We start from the raw sequence: 19091 nt of genomic DNA, 5'->3' as shown, positions 1-19091 counted from the left end.
TTTAGGGTTTTTTTTTTAATTCCATAAATTAAGGGGAAAAAAAAACTACTCAAACTTATCAATCCTATCTAGTTAAATGACAAGTGTTCAGAAAAGTGTCAGTCGGGGAAAGGATAAAGAACGTTGTCAATGGCAACACAAAACACAAGTTCAAATCCAGATAAGATTCTCATTGAGAAAATAATGAACTATTTCAGATAAAATAAACTTAGATATGGTAAAAATAAAATAATAGGCCCAGAACAAAACTAGACTTAAGACTAATTGTGTCACTGTCGGGTATTTCTTTAAATTTAAGCAAAAAAAATGTTTATATTGATTTTATGATTTTATGTTTAAGTTTCAAGACCACTTATCATATTTATAAGACAATCCCATGTAGCTTTCAGAAGGTTGGCATTAGAAGAGCTCTATGAAGATTAGTTAATTTTCAGATTCTTTATAGTACTTAGCTATTTTAACTTACTAATAGATGGGAAAACGTCATTAGGTTTGTTTTGTTAAAATACCAGATCCTGGGGCACATAGGTGGTTCGGTTGTTAAGCATCTGCCTTTGGCTCAGGTCATGATCCCACGGTCTTAGGATGGAGCCCCACATCAGGCTCCCTGCTCAATGGGAAGCCTGCTTCTCCCTCTCCCACTCCCTCCGCTTGTATTCCCTCTCTCACTATCTCTGTCAAAAAAATAAATAACATCTTCAAAAAAAGAATACCAGATCCTAATGATAAGGCTGTTTGAAAGATTTTCCCACGAGCAAGATCCAGAACATAATAGAGAATTTTTAGAGAGAAATCCACATATTTTCACGGATTAGGAATTATTAAAAAAAACACACTCGCTTCATTCAAGGAACTTGCTGGTAATTTGTTTTAAACTATTTACAATGGTAAATATCAGGTATACAGACAAGTACAGAACCCAAGATAATGAATACCCATGTAGCTGCAACTCAGATTTCCCAAATCTTAACATTTTGCTTTCTTTGCTTACTCTTCTGTATTTGTGAATCCCTCCAACCATTCACTACTTCCTTAGAAGTAACCTTTACCGGGGCGCCTGGGTGGCTCAGTGGGTTAAGCCTCTGCCTTCAGCTCAGGTCATGATCTCAGGGTCCTGGGATAGAGCCCCACATCGGGCTCTCTGCACAGCAGGGAGCCTGCTTCCCCCTCTCTCTCTGCCTGCCTCTCTGCCTACTTGTGATCTCTCTCTCTCTGTTACATAAAGAAATAAAAAAAATCTTAAAAAAAAAAAAAGAAGTAACCTTTACCACAACTTGGTGTTTAAAAACACGCTTAAAAATTATATGATATTATACATTATGGATCCATAAACAGAATATTGTTTACATGGTTTTTAATATAAAGGATGTTATATAAATATGCATATACTTTTGCATCTTCCTCAAAAGTGCTTGTGAGGAATTTGTTCACATTGATATAGCTCTAGTTCACTCACTTTTTAACTGTTGTATCCTATTTCCTTATGTAAATATATTATAACATACACTCTCGTTTAATGATATTTAGTTTATAAGTTTTACCATAACGAAGAATGTTAAAATAACCGTTCTTAGGGGTGCCTGGGTGGCTCAGTGGGTTAAAGCCTCTGCCTTCGGCTCAGGTCATAATCCCAGGGTCCTGGGATTGAGCCCCGCACTGGGCTCTCTGCTCTGCAGGGAGCCTGCTTCCTCCTCTCTCTCTGCCTGCCTCTCTGCCTAGTTGTGATTTCTCTCTGTCAAATAAAATAAAAAAACAACAAAAAAACCATTCTTATACGTGCTTCCTTGTACACTTTCTAGAAGAGTATTTCTCTAGAGCACATACCAGAGAAAGAATTTCTAGATTTTTAACATGCTTTGACTATATTAGATTTTGCAAAATAGCCTTCCCAAGTACCTGCATCAATTAATGCTCCCACCAGCAATGCAAGAGTACTGGGTCCCCACACCTTTGCCAACACAGTCTTTTCATCCTTTTTAACGTCCGCTATCTGATGAGCATTGAACGGTATAATATGCATTTGTATGATTACTAGTGAGGTTGAAGATCTTTTCCTATGTTAATGGGTCACTCATGTTTCCTGACCCATAAACTGCTTAATCATATCCTTTGCTGATTTTTTCCATTAGGTTATTTCTTCCTTCTTGACTTGTAAGAATTTTTTTCTATGCTGGATACCAATCTTTGTTAGCTATATCCATTACAAATATCTTCTCTAAATATGAGACTTGTCTTCTGTTTTGTTGATAGAAGCTTCTGAGACATGAATTTTTTTAAAGACTTTATTTATTTGACAGAGAGAGAGCACAGCAGGGGGAGTAGCATGCAGAGGGAAAGGGAGAAGCAGGTTCCCCACAGAGCAAGGGGAGCCTGATGTGGTACTCAATCCCAGGACCCCAGGATCACGACCTGAGCCAACTGAGCCACCCAGGCACCCATGAGATATGAAATTTTAAATTTTAATAGAGTCACATCAATCTTTCTCCTTTATGTTTGTATTTTGTTCTCTTTTCTAAAGAGTCCCTCTTTGAGGGGCACCTAGGTGGCTCAGTCAGTTAAGAGTCCCTCTTTATCCAAGGAAGAATATTCTTCTTCTTTTTAAATGACAGCATTGAAGTTTTTCTTTACACTTAGGTTTTTAACCAAACTGTTAGGATTTTTATATATGGCAGAATATCAAACCTCATTTTTTTTTTCTTAAGAATAACCACTTTTCCTGGTTCAACTTATTGAAGATTCTACCTTATGTACCTATTTGTGGTGTCTTCTGTTATATTTCAAGTTTCTGTATATGTATGAGTCTATTTCTGGATCATTTTGTTCCTCTTGTCTATTCGCCTCTCCTTGTACCAACACTTTAGTCTTAATTATTATACTTTATAATAAGTCTATAAAAGTGGTAAGGCAAACCCTTTTCCTCATTTTTCAAAACTCTTAACTGTTCCCAGTCCTTTGCTCTTTCCTATGAACTTCTGAATCACCTTAAAGATTTTAGTTTACCTTTTTAAAAGTACTACAGAAAGATCAGTTTTTCTTTCTTTCTTCCTCCATGGTCATTATAGTTGATCCTTGAAGAATATCATCATTAGGCGTGCTGACTTCTGCACAGTCAAAAATCCTTAAGTATAATTTTTTACTCCCTCAAGTCTTAACTACTACTAGTCTACAGTTAACTGGAAGCTGTACCAAAAACATAGTCAGTTAAACACATATTTTATATGCTGTATTATATACTGTATTTTTATAATAAAGCAAGCTAGACATAGGAAAATGTTATTAAGAAAATCACAAGGAAGAGAAAATGCATGTAGAGTACTATATTTACTGAAAAATAGAGTCTTTTATTTATTGAAAAACATATAGAACTATATTTATTAAAAAATATCTGCTCACAAGTCTACCCAAGTTCTTCAAGGGTCAATTATATTTAACTTATTAGCAGTTTACAAATTTCTGTGTCATAACTGTTGATTATATCTGATACTTTCTAAGTGAATTTTTCTTCTTGTTGAAGAATATTTTTGGTAGTTCTTTTAGAAAAATCTTTCGTAAAATCTTAACAACACACATTTATAGAGTAGTTATTAACATATCAGGTACTGCTAAAAATTATATATATTAATCCTCACAACAACCCCACACACTCATTTACTCACTTAATAAACATCTATTCAGTGTCTAATCTGTGTTACACACTGTATAGATACTTGGGATATATCAGTAAACACAGCCAGTAATAACCTATAAGGTAGATACTACTATTCCCATTTACTTACTTATGTATAAAGATTTTATTTATTTGAGAGAAAGAGAGAGAGCATGAGCGGGGAGTAGGGAGACAGAGGAAGAGGGACAAGCAGACTCCCCACTGAGCAGGGAGCCCAACCCCTGAGATCATGACCTGAGCCAAAGTCAGATGCTTAATGGACTGAGCCACCCAGGTGCTCCTATTCCCATTTAGTAACAGATAAGGAATGTGAGTCACAGAAAGTTAAATATCTTATTTAGTCTTTATATTTTCCCTCAATCTTGAATGAAAATTTAGCCGGGCATAAAATTTTAGGATGACAGCTACCTTCTTTCATCACTTTGAAAGTGATACTCCATTACCTATTAGCCTCTATTATTTTGACAAGTTTACTGGCACTCTAATTACCTTCCTCTACAGGTAATAAGACCTTTTTTCTAGTCGCTCTTATCCCTTTATCTCATATTTTGCAATTTCATCACAATGTATCTAAAGATTTATTTTCACTTGTTCTGTTTTGGTTTCCTGAGTGAACATCTGATTTGAAGATTTGTATCTTTCATTATGAAAGATGAAGATTCTTAGTAACCTTCTCTCCAAATATTGCTTCTCTTCATTTTTTCCTTCTGGAACTCCTACTAATGAACACTGGAGTCTCCCAAGCCCAGTGCCTAGAATAGTTTAAAAAATATGTTCACAAACTATTCCATACTTCTTCCTACCAGAAATGGAGCTTAGTTCTTCTCCTGTAAGAGGGTCCTGGGCTTAGTGACTTACTTCCAACAAAAAGAACATAGCAGGAGTGATGGTATGTTAGGTTATTGTGATGGTTAATTTATGTGTCCTCTTGACTGGGCCACAGGGTACCCAGGTATACAGTCAAACATTATTCTGGGTGTTTCTGAGAGGATGGTTTTGGATGAGATTAATATTCAAATCAGTAGACTGAAAGCAGTTAACTCCCTAATTGTGGATGGGCATCATCCAATCATCAAAGATCTTAATAGAACAAAAGGCTGGCTGTCCTCCAAGTTAAGAGACTTCTTCTTCCTGATGGTCTTCGACCGGGGCATCAGCTTACTCCTGACTTCAGATCGACACTGAAACATCAACTCTTCCTGGGTCTCAAGTTTGCCAGCCTTCAGACCCGGAACATTGGCTCTCCTGGTTTTCAGGCCATTGGACTTGGACTAAACTACACCACTGGCTCTCCTGGATCTCCAGCTTGCTCACTCACCCTGTGGACCTTCTGACTTGCCAGCCTCCATAATTATGTGAGCCAGTTCCTTAGAATAAAGCTACACACACACCCTCTTATTTCTGTTTCTTTAGAGTACTCTAATATAGTCATAAAAGGTCTATGGCTCCTCTCAGTTCTGCCTTCCCTTGCTGCTCCCTCAGGAAAAGCCAGCTGCCATGTCATAAGGACACTCGGAAAGCCTATGGAGAAGCCCACGTGGAGAGCAACAGAGGCCTCTGGCCAACAGCTAACAAGGAAGTCTGCTGACAGCCATGTGTATAAGTCTGGAAGCTGGTCTTCCAGCTGCGGTCAAGCTCTGAGATGACTGCAACCTTGTTAGAGACCCTGGCCCCAAACTCTCCGGCCAAACAGCTCCCAGATTCCCGACCTACAGAAGCTGTGTGACATCATGAGTGTCAGCTCTTTTAAGCCACTCTGTCTGGTGGTAATCTATGCGCAGTAACAAAAAAATAATATAGTGATTGGCATATGCAGTAGGCACAATATATAGTAAGTTAATGAAAGGATTCTTATGAGGGTTAACTGAGGGTGTGTGTGTATGTGTGTATTTTATACATACAAACTACATGCCGTGGTGCCTGACATTCATTCAAAGCTTTTACAAGTTTGAGTGCATTTCTCAAACCTCTTCTTCTAATTTAGCAATTCTATCTTTGTGTCCAATGTAGAATTTAATCAATTTTTATTACAATAACTATCATTTATTTCCTAGATTTCTAACTAGTTCTTTTCCACAACTACTTGTTCTTGCTGTTTCAGTGTGTGCCCCATAATTTCTTATTCCATTTCAGAAGACACTTTCAGGGGGTGCCTGGGTGGCTCAGTGGGTTAATCCTCTGCCTTCAGCTCAGGTCATGATCTCAGGGTCCTGGGATCAAGCCCCACATCAGGCTCTCTGCTCAGCAGGAAGCCTGTTTCCCCCTCTTTCTTTGCCTGCCTCTCTGCCTACTTGTGATCTCTGTCTAATAAATAAATAAAATCTTAAAAAAAAAAAAAGATGCTTTCATTTACTTCTTTGAACTCCCATTCCCTGACTTCACGGCTAATGGTCTTATAGATTGCCCCCATCCAGAACCTCCACTTCTCTGAAAGGGCAGTGGACCTGCTCTGCGGCAGTCCTGGGGCGACTGCAGAACCCGGAGAGGCTTGGCTCAGTTCTGACCATGAGGTCCAGCCGATCCCAGGTCACTGGATCCTTTTTGGTATTATGTGCCCAGGTCCGAATCCCTCCTTTTTCTAAGATTTCCATTTAATCCCTGGGGTGGCTTAGACAGCCATCTAACCCAGTCACCTAGCCCTAACTACTCCCACGTTGGGATAATATGATTCTCTTGATAAAGTTGGAGAAGAATTCCTGTAAATCAGTATTTTTTTTTAAAGATTTTATTTATTTGAAGACAGAGATCACAAGTAGGCAGAGAGGCAGGCAGAGAGAGAGAGGAGGAAGCAGGCTCCCTGCTGAGCAGAGAGCCCAATGCGGGGCTCGATCCCAGGACCCTGAGATCATGACCTGAGCCAAAGGCAGAGGCTTAACCCTCTGAGCCACCCAGGCACCCCTAAATCAGTATTTCTAATTAAAATTAAGAGTAAGGAAAAAATTTATGGCCAAGAATACCATATTAACCTGTCTGGACTGCTCCTCAGAGGAGCTGTATCTATTGCTTACTGTCCAGCTTAAAGATTGTAACTTTGAGGCATAGACAACACACTTTAGAATTAAAATTCTCATAATTACATATCTAGAAAACATTTTCTGTAGCGGTAGATGCATTCTGGAGGAATCTCAAGCCACAGAAGGGGAATTCATGGCATACCGTACTTATTCATGCACATATTTTACAATGACTTATGCAGTCTGCACATTAAATTGGGAATTAAAAATTCATTTAACAGTAAAGAGAACCCTTATTTTCATTCCCCGCCTTAAAGAAGGAATACAGAATAAAAGAGATTTATGCCGAATGATACCACCCAACTTTGCTAAATAAGAGGTGGGAGATGAAATGCCGAGACCGCCGTACAAGGGGATGGAGGGGATGGCCACAGGAAACAAGGATGACCCTGGAAGAGATGCTGTGCGGAATGCAACGAGGAGTCAAATAGAGATAAACAAAAGGCTGACAGGCAGCACTGAGGTGGACAGGGACAAGTTTACAGTTTCATGACTTTCTCCAGCAGAGCTCATGAGAAGCCAGAGACTGTGGGAGTACCCAGGTTCGGAGAAGACAATAATAGTTTGCGATCTAAGTACAATTAACCAATTTCCTCCTAGAATATCTTTCGGGTATTCTTTCTCTATGCTGTTGGGATTCAGAATTAAAGAACTGCTAGTGATGCTGAAGCAAAGAGGGGAAACTAAAGAGAAATGAACTCTTTGTTTTCAGACATAGAAGGGCCTGATTTGGGGGAATCACAGACTCAGTGATTCAGAGCAGGAGTTGATAAACTATTGCCCACAGGCCAAATCCAGCCTACTGCCTGCTTCTGTCAATAAAGTTTTATTGGAACAAAGGCACACCCAATCTCTCTGTATGGTCTATGGCTGTTCTTACACTATAACAGCAGGGCTGAGTAGTTGTGACAGATCATACGGCCTACAATCCGTTTAACGTATTTACTGTCAGGGCCTTCATGAAAAAAGCTTGCCCACCCCTACTTAAGAGTTAACAATTCTACCATAATGAGAACTTGTGGCACTTCTACACATCAGAACACACAAATGGATGGATTATACCTACATTATCAAATGTGCTATGAAAAAGGAATTCAGAAGTAAAAAGTGAAAAATTGTATGAATCTCTTAAGGTATCAGGTCCCCACACCCACAAACTCTGCTGGTTAGTTCTATAAAATTCAACAGAAGCACCAGAGTAGCACTATAAAATTAAAATACAATTTAAACAGTTACCAGCTTTAATAATGCAGGACAGCAGATTCATTTTCAATTGAGTCTGTAATTTTTAAACAAAGGCCCAACCTTATTTAAATCACCATGGAAAGGAATTCACTAAGGAGTGACTGGATCCATGTTAATTTATCCGGCAGAATTATCAAAACATCCCCTAGGTGAATGCTGGTATCTGGTAGTACAATATATGCTCCTAAAGAAAGAATCCTTTTGCTTTCCACCTAAAATCTACCTACTAACCCTGTTCAAGAGCTTCAAAATCCAATGGATAACTATACATTACAGAGAATTATTAATGCCTCTCCTTCTTACACAGAAACTTATTAAGAGGTAAAAGAAGGAATTGAAATTTTCATTCAGCTTTTTTAAAGAAATACCACCCATAAACTACATAACTGTCCATCCTCCAGACTTCTAAAGTGCTAAGCAAAAATACTTAATAAGATGATAACTGATGTTTATTATACTCACATATAAGTTTTAGACAGTCCAGATTTGAGGCTTAATAGAATTATATTTATGCATACCATGTACATTTTATAATACAGCGAGACATTGTTTAATCAATGTGTGCAGTACTGTGTTCACATTTTATATTAATACAGGTTTATAGTTGTTATAACTAGTTTATGACCTTTGTTGCTCAGTTAAAATTAACTGTTACTTATCTTTAACAAAGAATGCAACCCTTAAATATAACATTCTTAATATAGGAAGGTAGGATTCCAAATCAGTATTCTCCACTCTAAAAAATGATTCCTAGAAACATTCTAAAGGAACATAGTAAGTTTATATATTACAGACTTATATTAGCTAAAATATAGAGACTAGTGACATCACCAGATCACAGACAAACGTACTTTCACTGATCATCATATTTCAAACACATCAGAATAGTATCTACAACTAAAGAGATGGGATTTTATAAAAGGATATTCACTATGTGAAAATTCATAAATTAGCATAAAAATACCACCAAAGAACACAATCAATCAGGAGAATTTTAAAATACACCTATAGCTATGGGAGCCCCTGGCTGGTTTAGTTGGTAGAGCATGTGACTCTTGATCTCTAGGTAATGAGTTCGAGCACCATATTGAGCATTGAGATTACTTAAAAAAAAGAAAATACACATATATGTATGAATCTTTCTCTAATTTCATTTTTTTTTTTTTGCCCCAGTGTTCCAATCTCAATAAATTTGAGGAAGGGGAATATAGAATAAAAGAAGTATTTTGTGGAACACCTGAGTGGCTCAGTCTGTTAAGCATCTGCCTTCAGCTCGGGTCATGATCACAGGGTTCTGGGATCGAGTCCCACATCAGGCTCTTTGCTCAGTGAGAGTCCACTTCTCCCTCTACCTGCTGCTCAGCCTGCTTGTGCTCTCTCTCTGACAAACAAATACATTAAATCTTTAAAAAAAAAAAAAAAGTATTTTGAGACCTGTTTAAAGTACCCGCAACTATCTATATGTAGAAATAATCATCATTCTAGAATATTTAAATTCAATTACTTTACAGAGCTTTGCTATGAACCATCTACTACAAATTGTTATCGTTTATACAGTTTAAATATACAATATGGTATAGGTTATATAATGATACATAATCACAATATATGATATGGTTCTAATATAAGAACCATATAAGAATATGGTTCTAATAATTTGTTAAATTCCCAAAGTCCAAGTGTGTGATGGAACAAAATCGTAGACTAAATCACACACGTTGGCCCTGCCTCATTCAGAAGCTATTTTCACCACTGTAGTGGATCTCTTCCATAATCATACAGGTGAATACAGTTTTGCTCACAGACTAAACTGACCAATTTCCATATCAACCCATCATGGATGATGGCAGAGATCTGCAGTCACAAATTCACGGCAGTTTCCACACCGGCTGGACTTGATTGTAACCTTATTGACTACGTAAAAAAAGAATGTTTCAATCAGAGGGGTAAGGGCTGGACGGCAACGAAGCACGTAAGAGGAGCCTGAGGCCTATGTTGGTTGACACCGTTCGTTTAAAGAGAGCACACTAGTCCAAAGACTTACTCTGTTCTCTTTCCTGTTCAGATGAAAGTGTCCACCTGTTCTGTGCTAATGCCCTCAATCATTTAAGTCGCATAACTCCCAATGTTCTCATTCTAAACTCACCAAAGAAGTCTAATAACTATAATCTGGTTTTCCCTGTGATATGCCAACAGTGAGAGAATGTGCTAATCAGCTAATCGGCTGTCTCTAATGAATGATGTCCTTGCCAGGTCGACTTCTCACACCTGATTTACTGGTGGATAATAATGGGTCTGATCCCCAAGAGATGGCACTGCCCCCACATCCCACCTCACTGCACTTCACAGGGCTCCTTGGCCCTAAATGAACCCTGACCCTGAACGAACCACAGCCACATACACTCAACCCCACCAAAAGCCTCATATTCCCACTGGAACTTTTGTAAAACTTATCAAGATAAAAAGAAGTACAGATACATTCTTGCCTGGAGACATATAGTAAAGACTTTAAAAGTTGCTGACTTCTAGTATATGATAGCAAGTTAAATATACTAAAAGTTATTAAAACTCTTCACTCTTAATTCTGTTTAAGAACAGGAGCGCCAGGGTGGCTCTGTCAGTTAAGCATCTGCCTTTGGCTTGGGTCGTGATCCTGCGGTCCTGGGATTGAGACCTGCATCGGGCTCCCTGCTCAGCAGGGACTCTATTTGTCCCTCTTCCTCTGCCCCTCGCTCCCATTTGTATTCTCTCTCTCGCTCTCACTCTCTCAAATAAATAAAGTCTTGAAAAAAAATTCTGTTTCAGAACAAAGTAATTACTAATATCCTTTCATTTTGTATATTACCTAGCCAAATTAATCTGTCTGAAGTGGACTGCATTTAAGTGGCAGTTAGCCAATGACCGCCTACATCAGTCAATGTAGGTGACCAACATGGGTTTTTCCTACATCAGTTTCTCCTCTTGGTCTCCATTATTGACACCAGCTCTGTTAAGTGAGTGGCCATCCCTTTCGTTGGAGTCTGTTAGCTGCACTGACTCCATTAAACGAAAGACCATCCTGGCTTCTACTTACTAGCATAAAATAATGTGTTCTTTAAATCAAATAAGAATGGAGTAAGGAGACCACCATTATCTCTGTGTCAGAAAGCAAATTCATGGCATTAAATCAAAGCATACTATTTTCAAAAGACAGTTTATGTATCTTTTGTGGGACAGCTGAGGCACAGGGTGGTATGCATTTTTACTTCTCTATCTCCTCTCTGCCAAATAAACTGGCACAGAAGAAAGAAAATATGAGGAGAGTGCTGATATCCAACAGAAGTAAAGATCGACTACTTCTGTTGTCTTCTAGTTGATGAAGATGAAGGCAGCGGGGTCCTTGAAACTGTCGTCTCTGCCCTGGTAGGCCAAGTAAACAGCTGCCAAACCATACTTGCGGATTACTGTCATATACTAGTCCCCCACAATACCTATAATCAGTTTTTTCACTTCTTCAGATTCTTTCAATTTATGCTCTATCATTCTTGAAGTGAGGCAATCAAAACTGGATGCAGGTGTTCCATTTATAACTCCAACTTTTAAAAAACACACTTGGTTTTCTTGTCTGCTGCTAAGCAACAGAATGACATTCTTACTGAGCTACTATCATGCCCCATCTCACACCCATTCCAGATTTATATATATATATATATATATATATATATATTTTTTTTTTTAAACAAAGAAAAGGTAAACAGACTCAAACTTCTAACGCTAACCCAGATTATTTTAGGAAATGCACAGGACTGCTCTTAAAGACACTTTCTATGCAATGTGTTAAAAAGTTATTGTTCTGCCATCCTCTACAAGCTGTATTAGTCGATTAGGGCTGCTCTAACACGTGCCATAGACTAGGTGGTTTAAACAACAGAAATTTGTTTTTGCACAATTCTGGAGGTTAGAAGTCTGAAATCAAGGTGGCGGCAGGGTTAGTTTCTTCTAAAGCCTCTCTTCTTGGCTTGAAACTGGCCGTATTCTTCCGTCTTCACATGCTCTTCCGTCTGTGCATGTCTGTGTCCTAATCTCCTCTGCTTATAAAGACACCAGGCATATTGGATTGGGCCCACCCTGATGACCTCATTGAACTTTAATTACTCTTGAAAGACCCTTTCTCCAATGCAGTCACATTATGAGCTACTGGGGATAAGAGTTCAACACATGAATTTGGGGAAGACACAATTTAGCTCCTAACACAAGTATAAAGAGTAGGTTGCAGATATATGCCCTTTAGAAGCAAAAAACCGTATCTTCCACTTATTTACAAATGGTTCAGGAAAAAAGTTATGCATATGGTAGGGGAATATTTTTTTATGTCACTTTTCTTTAAGTCTAAAATCATTTCAAAATAAAAGATTTTCTTTTAATTATTTAAAAGTCTATTTAATGAGCTAAATTTTTACAGTCCTCCTCTCATGAAAATACATCATCACGTATGGCAGAAGAAATACTTGTAATCAATGCTTATCATACATAATAAGAATCTTATGAACAGAGAAGAAAAGCACCAACGGGACTGAAACAAAGTCCTTCCTATCAATATATATCCAACTCTATTATAATTATCTCTTCATCATGAATGGCAGAAGATCCCAAGTTCAAGTTTCTTTCCTGTCTGCTCTAAGTTCCCATCTTTGCCTAAAATGTCTGTACAACCTAAGAGACCCACTAAATTCATTAAAAAAAAAAGTTACCCTATTTACCAATCCATTTCACTAGTTACTCTGGGATCATGTAGTAAACAAGGCCCAAGTCTTGGCTCAAGGGTCATTTCCTCTAAAAAAGATCGCCCAACATGACTAAGCACAAACCATGACATTCTTAGTATGCGTTTTGGCTTACTGCACACCAGTCCACTTTGTCTCTATCGAAATACTATCTTGTTCTTTACAGGCATACGTTTACTGCTCTGCATCCACTGAAATTCAACAACTGTGTACCACTAACTCTGCAAAGAGCTTATTTATGATTTTTTGGGGGGGTTGAGTTATAAGAAGACATTTGTTATTTCTCTGATGAAACAATTTTTCACCTCAAACCTAAACATCTAAAAAATGAAAAAGATCTCTTGAAATAAATGAATAAGTTTGAACTATATTTCACAATCTTTTAGAGCTAAGAATTCTGAACAAATACAGTTCAAATATTTTCTTACAAATTTCTCAAGTTCAGATCCAACCATCCATCTCCTTAATACATGTGCTTATCTAATAATGAACAAAATGAATTGATGAGCTAGCTATTACTCAATCATTCAACACAAGTTTACTGAATACCTAATACATATATTCATGATAGTGAATACCAGACACTGTTTTATGTACCAGTCATGAAGAAAAATATAGTCAAACATGGTCCTTCCAATTACAGAGTCTGAAAGTTAGGAATGAACATTCTTTTCACCAGAAATAGATCAAAAGTTTGAAAGAGATAATTCAGCCTAAATCTCCCTTAGCACATGATGGAAAAGATACTCTCTCATTTAGGAAGACCTGTAAGAATACTTCACAGAGTTGGAAATATTTGTGCGAGATCATGCTGAGTAAATCTATACTATCATTTTCACATTTACACAAGCTCATCTAATTTATACAGTGTATGGTTCTTTTAAACATATAACCTTATTTGGTCTTTCAATAGCCTATGTGATAGGGTAAGCTTGATTTTTTTTTTTTTAATAGACAAACCTTTAGCTTAGTACAAGTGACTTACCCAAGCACCTAAATCTTTTAAGTAGAAAAATGAAGATAAGGACTGAGTTATAGGACTTAGGTCCCTGATACAGACTAAATAACAAATATCTTCCCAGCTTGCAAATGATCAAATAGTGTGTGAATCAGATACCTGAACCCTACTACCAGGTAAAATTTTTAATCACAGCTAGTCTCAACAAGATCTTATCGCTGCTTTCTTTCACTGTGGGGTACCAGCTACAGTTAATTAGCCAAAGCAGTGGAGCTGGGCAGAAAAATCTTTTTTTTTTAATTTGATGTGTTGCATTCTGTAAATTTAAGATGTACAGTGTGTTACTTTAATACCTTTATATATTGTAATATGACTACAATTGAAGCAATCAGTATTTGTATTATATCATTACAGTATATTATTATTGTCTATATTCATTGTACTGGGCATTAGAATTCTTTGCCTTATTGATTACATGTTATATGTTTGTACCCTTAAACACCATCCATCTTATCCTTCTCCTACCCCTTAACCCCTGGAAACCACCATTTTACTGTTTTTTCTTTTTATAGGTTTGACTTTTTAAATGAACTAGGCCAAATAAAAAACTGGGCTCAAAAACTGGTGATAATGGGGCACCTGGGTGGCTCAGTCTTTAAGTGTCTGCCTTTGGCTTGGGTCATGATTCCAGGGTCCTGGGATCGAGCCCCGCATTGGGCTCCCTGCTAGGGGGGAGGCCTGCTTCTCCCTCTCCCACTCCCCCGCTTGTGTTCCCTCTCTCACTGTGTCTCTCTCTGTCAAATAAATAAATAAGATCTTTTTAAAAAAAATTGGTGACAATGACAGCTAGTTCTTATTTAAGGTCGCTCCCATTTTAGTTTACTACCAAAGCAGCAATCAAGCATACAAGATATACACCAGGATACAGCCCTGGCTCCTGACAAGGTTATGCATGAGGCTCGGTGGTCAATGCAGCAGTCTTGATGGTAAGATCTGCCCGGGAGAGAGAAGCCCACAGCCCTGTGTTCACTGTCTGTTTCACCACTGGCTCAGGAAGGGGCCCTATCAGCAAGCCAGGATCTTCCTACCAGCATAAAAGGCAATTCTCACCCTATCATGCTGTCATTCTCCTGGGTTCTCACTCTTACTGAATAATCAGACCTGCAACATGCCTGGCTATGCCTAACCACTTAAGAACATACTAGACATCAACAACACATCATTTTACATGCCAATATTATTCGTGGGATTATCTGTCCCAATGCTACTCTCCACTATGGTATAATATTGAGAATTGGCCTACATAAACTATTTGCTTAAAGCAATTTATTACATATTGATTCCACAAACTATTACTTAAATGTAATTTGAGTGTACGTAAATTAAATAACTTATTTATCAATGTAGAACTAAGACTTCAAAGTAAGTTTGTTCATAATAAAAATAAAAGTAAGTTTGTTCATAATAAAAATAAAAGACAAACATTCCACTTCCCTATAGCAGTTTCAACTAGAAAATATTTATACTGGGCGCCTTGGTGGCTCAGTGGGTTAAAGCCTCTGCCTTCAGCTCAGGTCATGATCCCAAGGTCCTGGGATCAAGCTCCACATCGAGCCCCACGTCGGGCTCTCTGCTCAGCAGGGAGCCTGCTTCCCCCTCTCTCTCTGCCTGCCTCTCTGCCTACTTGTAATCTCTGTCAAATAAATAAATAAAATCTTAAAAAAATATATTTAAAAAAAAAGAAAATATTTATAGAATGTAACTTAGTAGTTTATATTTTACACTGGATTGTGATGTTGTATTAGTAACAATGTTATACTTTTTTACCAGTTGCAAACTAGAAAAGGAATAGGTAGTAAGGAAAAACCTCTGGTTTATTTATTTATTTTTTTTTTAATTTGACAGAGAGAAATCACAACTAGGCAGAGAGGCAGGCAGAGAGAGAGGAGGAAACAGGCTCCCTGCAGAGCAGAAAGCCCCATGTGGGGCTCGATCCCAGGACCCTGGGATCATGACTTGAGCCGAAGGCAGAGGCTTTAACCCACTGAGCCACCCAGGCGCCCCAAAACCTCTGGTTTAAATAGAGACAGTCAAGATATTAGAATAACCACCATTCTATGCTTTGATATATCTTACAATTTTAACAATAACACTAAGACCCACCAAAGCTGGATTCAAAGCCTGACTCTAACTTATTGCCCTGTGCCACCAGGAAAGTTACTAATCTTTTGAGACCTTCATTTAGACTAGTGTGAAGAAATTAAGTTATATGCAAAATGTCTAGGACAGGAAACAGAATATATTCAGGAAACTTTCCCAAACTTTGGGACTAAAACCCAGGTCTCCAATATCGCCTAAAGCTTTGTTCACTATGCACACAGACTTAAGTCATATAAAATGGCATAAATGTGTTATGTTTATTAGTGTAAATTATATATAGGCATGTAAAGTGTAACTCTACTAAATCACAGATCTAACGTCTCTGAAATTAAATGCTATAACAGACTCAACATCTTACAATATTCATTTTTGCTTCTTTTAGAATTCAGAAAAATGGGTAAAAGTGGCACTGGGTAATTTGTATTCCTTCTTAAAAAAAACAAACAAAAAACCTCTCTCAAGAAGTTCAAATTTGTATCTTTTTTCTTCTACATATTTCCTTAGAGCAAAGAAAGGCATTTAAGATTAATTGCTATTCCCTTTTTTTCAAAATAGTTTATAACATCTGAATGTACCACCAATGATCAACGATTACATGGAAGGCTTAGAGAGAAGCCAGGCCCCTAAATCGTGTCTTCTCATTCCCTGTTCGCTCTTCGTCCACCAACAACACCACTGAGTGCAGGACAGGAAATGCACATGCATGGAAGAAAGAAGGGGTGATGCAATGCATAACATGCTCTTGGATGTAAAACAAGTCCTACGTGAATGATAGGAAGCCTTATTAAAGAGCAAAATGAAATAAAATGAATGTACTTCTAATAAAATCCTTGCTGAAAGATACAACTAGAAGAAGAATATACAAGGATTAACAAAAATGTTTAAGAAGTATAACGATGAGATTGTCCCTACCATAGAGTACAACATACTACAAAACCGCCATGATGGTACTAATTTGGACTAATATTTATTTATTGAGAGTTTACTATGTTCTAGGTGCCCTCTAGGCACTTTACAAGTAACCTGTAGTTTACATGTAACTTAATTCTTACAATGACCCTGAGATATGTATTTTTATTCTCTCCATATTAAAGAAAACTGAAATACCAGAGATTGAATACCTTGGTATTTAAGGTGACATTCAAGACATGCAAGGGTTCACTACAGCAGGAAAGCATCTGGTATACCATCTTGGAAAAGTAATTTGGTTATCTTAGTCATTCATTTAATAAATATTTATCAAATGACCACCTTACCAAGTAGCATTCTAGACATTGGTAATATGGCAATGAAAAAGATGTACAAGGCTCCTACCTTCATGACATTTATATCCCAGTGTAAGGAGACAGATATTAGCAAGAAAACAAATAAAATCACTTCAGAGTGATACAGATGCTAAGAAGGAAATAAAACTGGATGATACGAAAAAACAAACCAGAAGCGGGGTGGGGGGGGCTACCTTTTTATCAATCTCCAAAAAGTGATCTCTGAAAAAAAAAGAAAAACTTGAACACTGAGCTAAGAAAAGGGCAGCCATGTAATAAACTGGAAGAATATTCTAGACAGGCAGAAAAGCAAGAGCCAGAACTGGGACCAGATCAGAATGTTCAAGCTACAGAAAGAACGTCACCCTGACTGGAGAAGAGGAAAGGAGTGTATGACAATAAGCGGGTGCTTGCTGCAGGAGCCCAGGCGCATCCTCTTAGATCCAGCAATGCCACTCACAGGACTCTGTCCTACAGCAGTAATAGCATGTATATGCAAAACTCTGCACAAACAATGTTATTGCTAGATAATTTTTAAAAGGAAAACAATTGGAAAAACCTGAAAGTTGATCACTTGGGGAATGGTTGAATGGATTATGGTATAGTCTATACCAAAAAGTTAATGAAAAGAGTCAAACGCTATAGGTAGTGATCTGGAAAGAAGTCCTAGAGATGCTATGTGAAAAAAGCAAGTAGGTCAATATAATGATAAGATTCCACTTTTTGTTAATGAGACTTCTAAACTACAGTATGGAAAAACAATTTTTAAGTTTTATTTATTTATTTGAGGGGGGCGCAGGAGGGAAAGAGGGTGCGCAACAGCAGGCAGAGGGAGAAGCAGACTCCCTGCTAAGCAGGGAGCCTGACTCAGGGCTCACTTTCAGGACCCTGGGATCATGAACTGAGCCTAAGGCAGATGCTTAACCGACTGAGCCATCCAGGGGCCCCATGGTATTGAGAATTTTAACTCCCAAGTCTAGCCCTGGATAAGTTCCTCTTTGCTTCCTCCCTCTCCTGCATACTGTCATTCTACCTCCTTCTCTAATTAATTCCCTGCCAGCATTTCAGCTCACCTCAGCCCACTGTTTACTTCTTTAGTTGCAAACATGAACAGTATTACAACAATTTTAAGACCACAGAGAAGAACATTTTCCATAACTATACAAACAATACAATAGACTAAATAATTTTGAAGTGACTGAATCAGCTCTATTAATTTTAATAGTCAGGTGGCATCAAAATCTATTTAAAAATCAGAAAGCGTATTAGCATGAGCAATTACAGGCAACTAAATATTTAGTTGGCTATCACACAAGCAAAGATGTAAATGATGATTATTCTTACCTCTACTTTTGTTCTGTAGAGAATAAGTCGCCTAAGACCACATAATTTGGCAATGTGGTTGAAAGCTTGAGGTGGTAGTTTATCACAGGATGAGAGATTTAAGTCCTGTAAATTTGGACACATCTCAGAAATAATCTCCAAGCAAGTTTCATTAAGAAAGTGGCTGCAAGATAATTCAAGGCGCACTAATTCAGATCCACAAACCTTCAGAAACCTGTAAAAACAATGTTCTGTGTGAATTTTGTAAAATGAAAAGATACTTTTGCCAAGTACATTGGAATTACCTCAACTCTTATTAGACACCTTCAGAAGAATGGATTTCTATTAGGGAAATATAAAACTTGTTTCCCTTAAGTTCTCATTTACTACTTACCAAAATAGGCATGATTAGGCTAAAATAAATCAACCTGATATGATAAGATGCATTCATATCTTATAAAAAGTCAGCTAGCGCTAAATGAAAAATTAAGAAAGCAGAGAATGTATTTATCCTATCTATCTAAAATTCACATCCGAGTTGATAGAACCAAAAAACGAAAATATAACAAAACTCTTAGAAGATAGTTCCCCCAAATATCCATAGAGTACTGGATAATTTATTTTGAATGTGGCCCACAGGCTGAAAGCTTTAATTAAATGACCTTAAAATAAATCAGACTAGCCTCCTCTCAACTA

General features: G+C 37.6%; 1 protein-coding gene across 1 annotated transcript in view; it reads right to left on the bottom strand.

The window, feature by feature from the left end:
• Positions 1 to 19091, bottom strand: part of FBXL4 (F-box and leucine rich repeat protein 4) — a 78894-nt gene that overhangs the window by 16167 nt on the left and 43636 nt on the right. The window contains exon 6 of the mRNA XM_046006661.1: positions 18417 to 18630. Within this exon, the coding sequence (XP_045862617.1) occupies positions 18417 to 18630 (214 nt within the window). The remainder of the gene's footprint in view (positions 1 to 18416; positions 18631 to 19091) is intronic.

Source organism: Meles meles, chromosome 5 (assembly GCF_922984935.1).
Source record: "Meles meles chromosome 5, mMelMel3.1 paternal haplotype, whole genome shotgun sequence".
NCBI classification, from domain to species: Eukaryota; Metazoa; Chordata; class Mammalia; order Carnivora; family Mustelidae; genus Meles; species Meles meles.
Note: the sequence above shows the minus strand (reverse complement) of the source record. Positions and strands in the feature narration are given on the sequence as shown.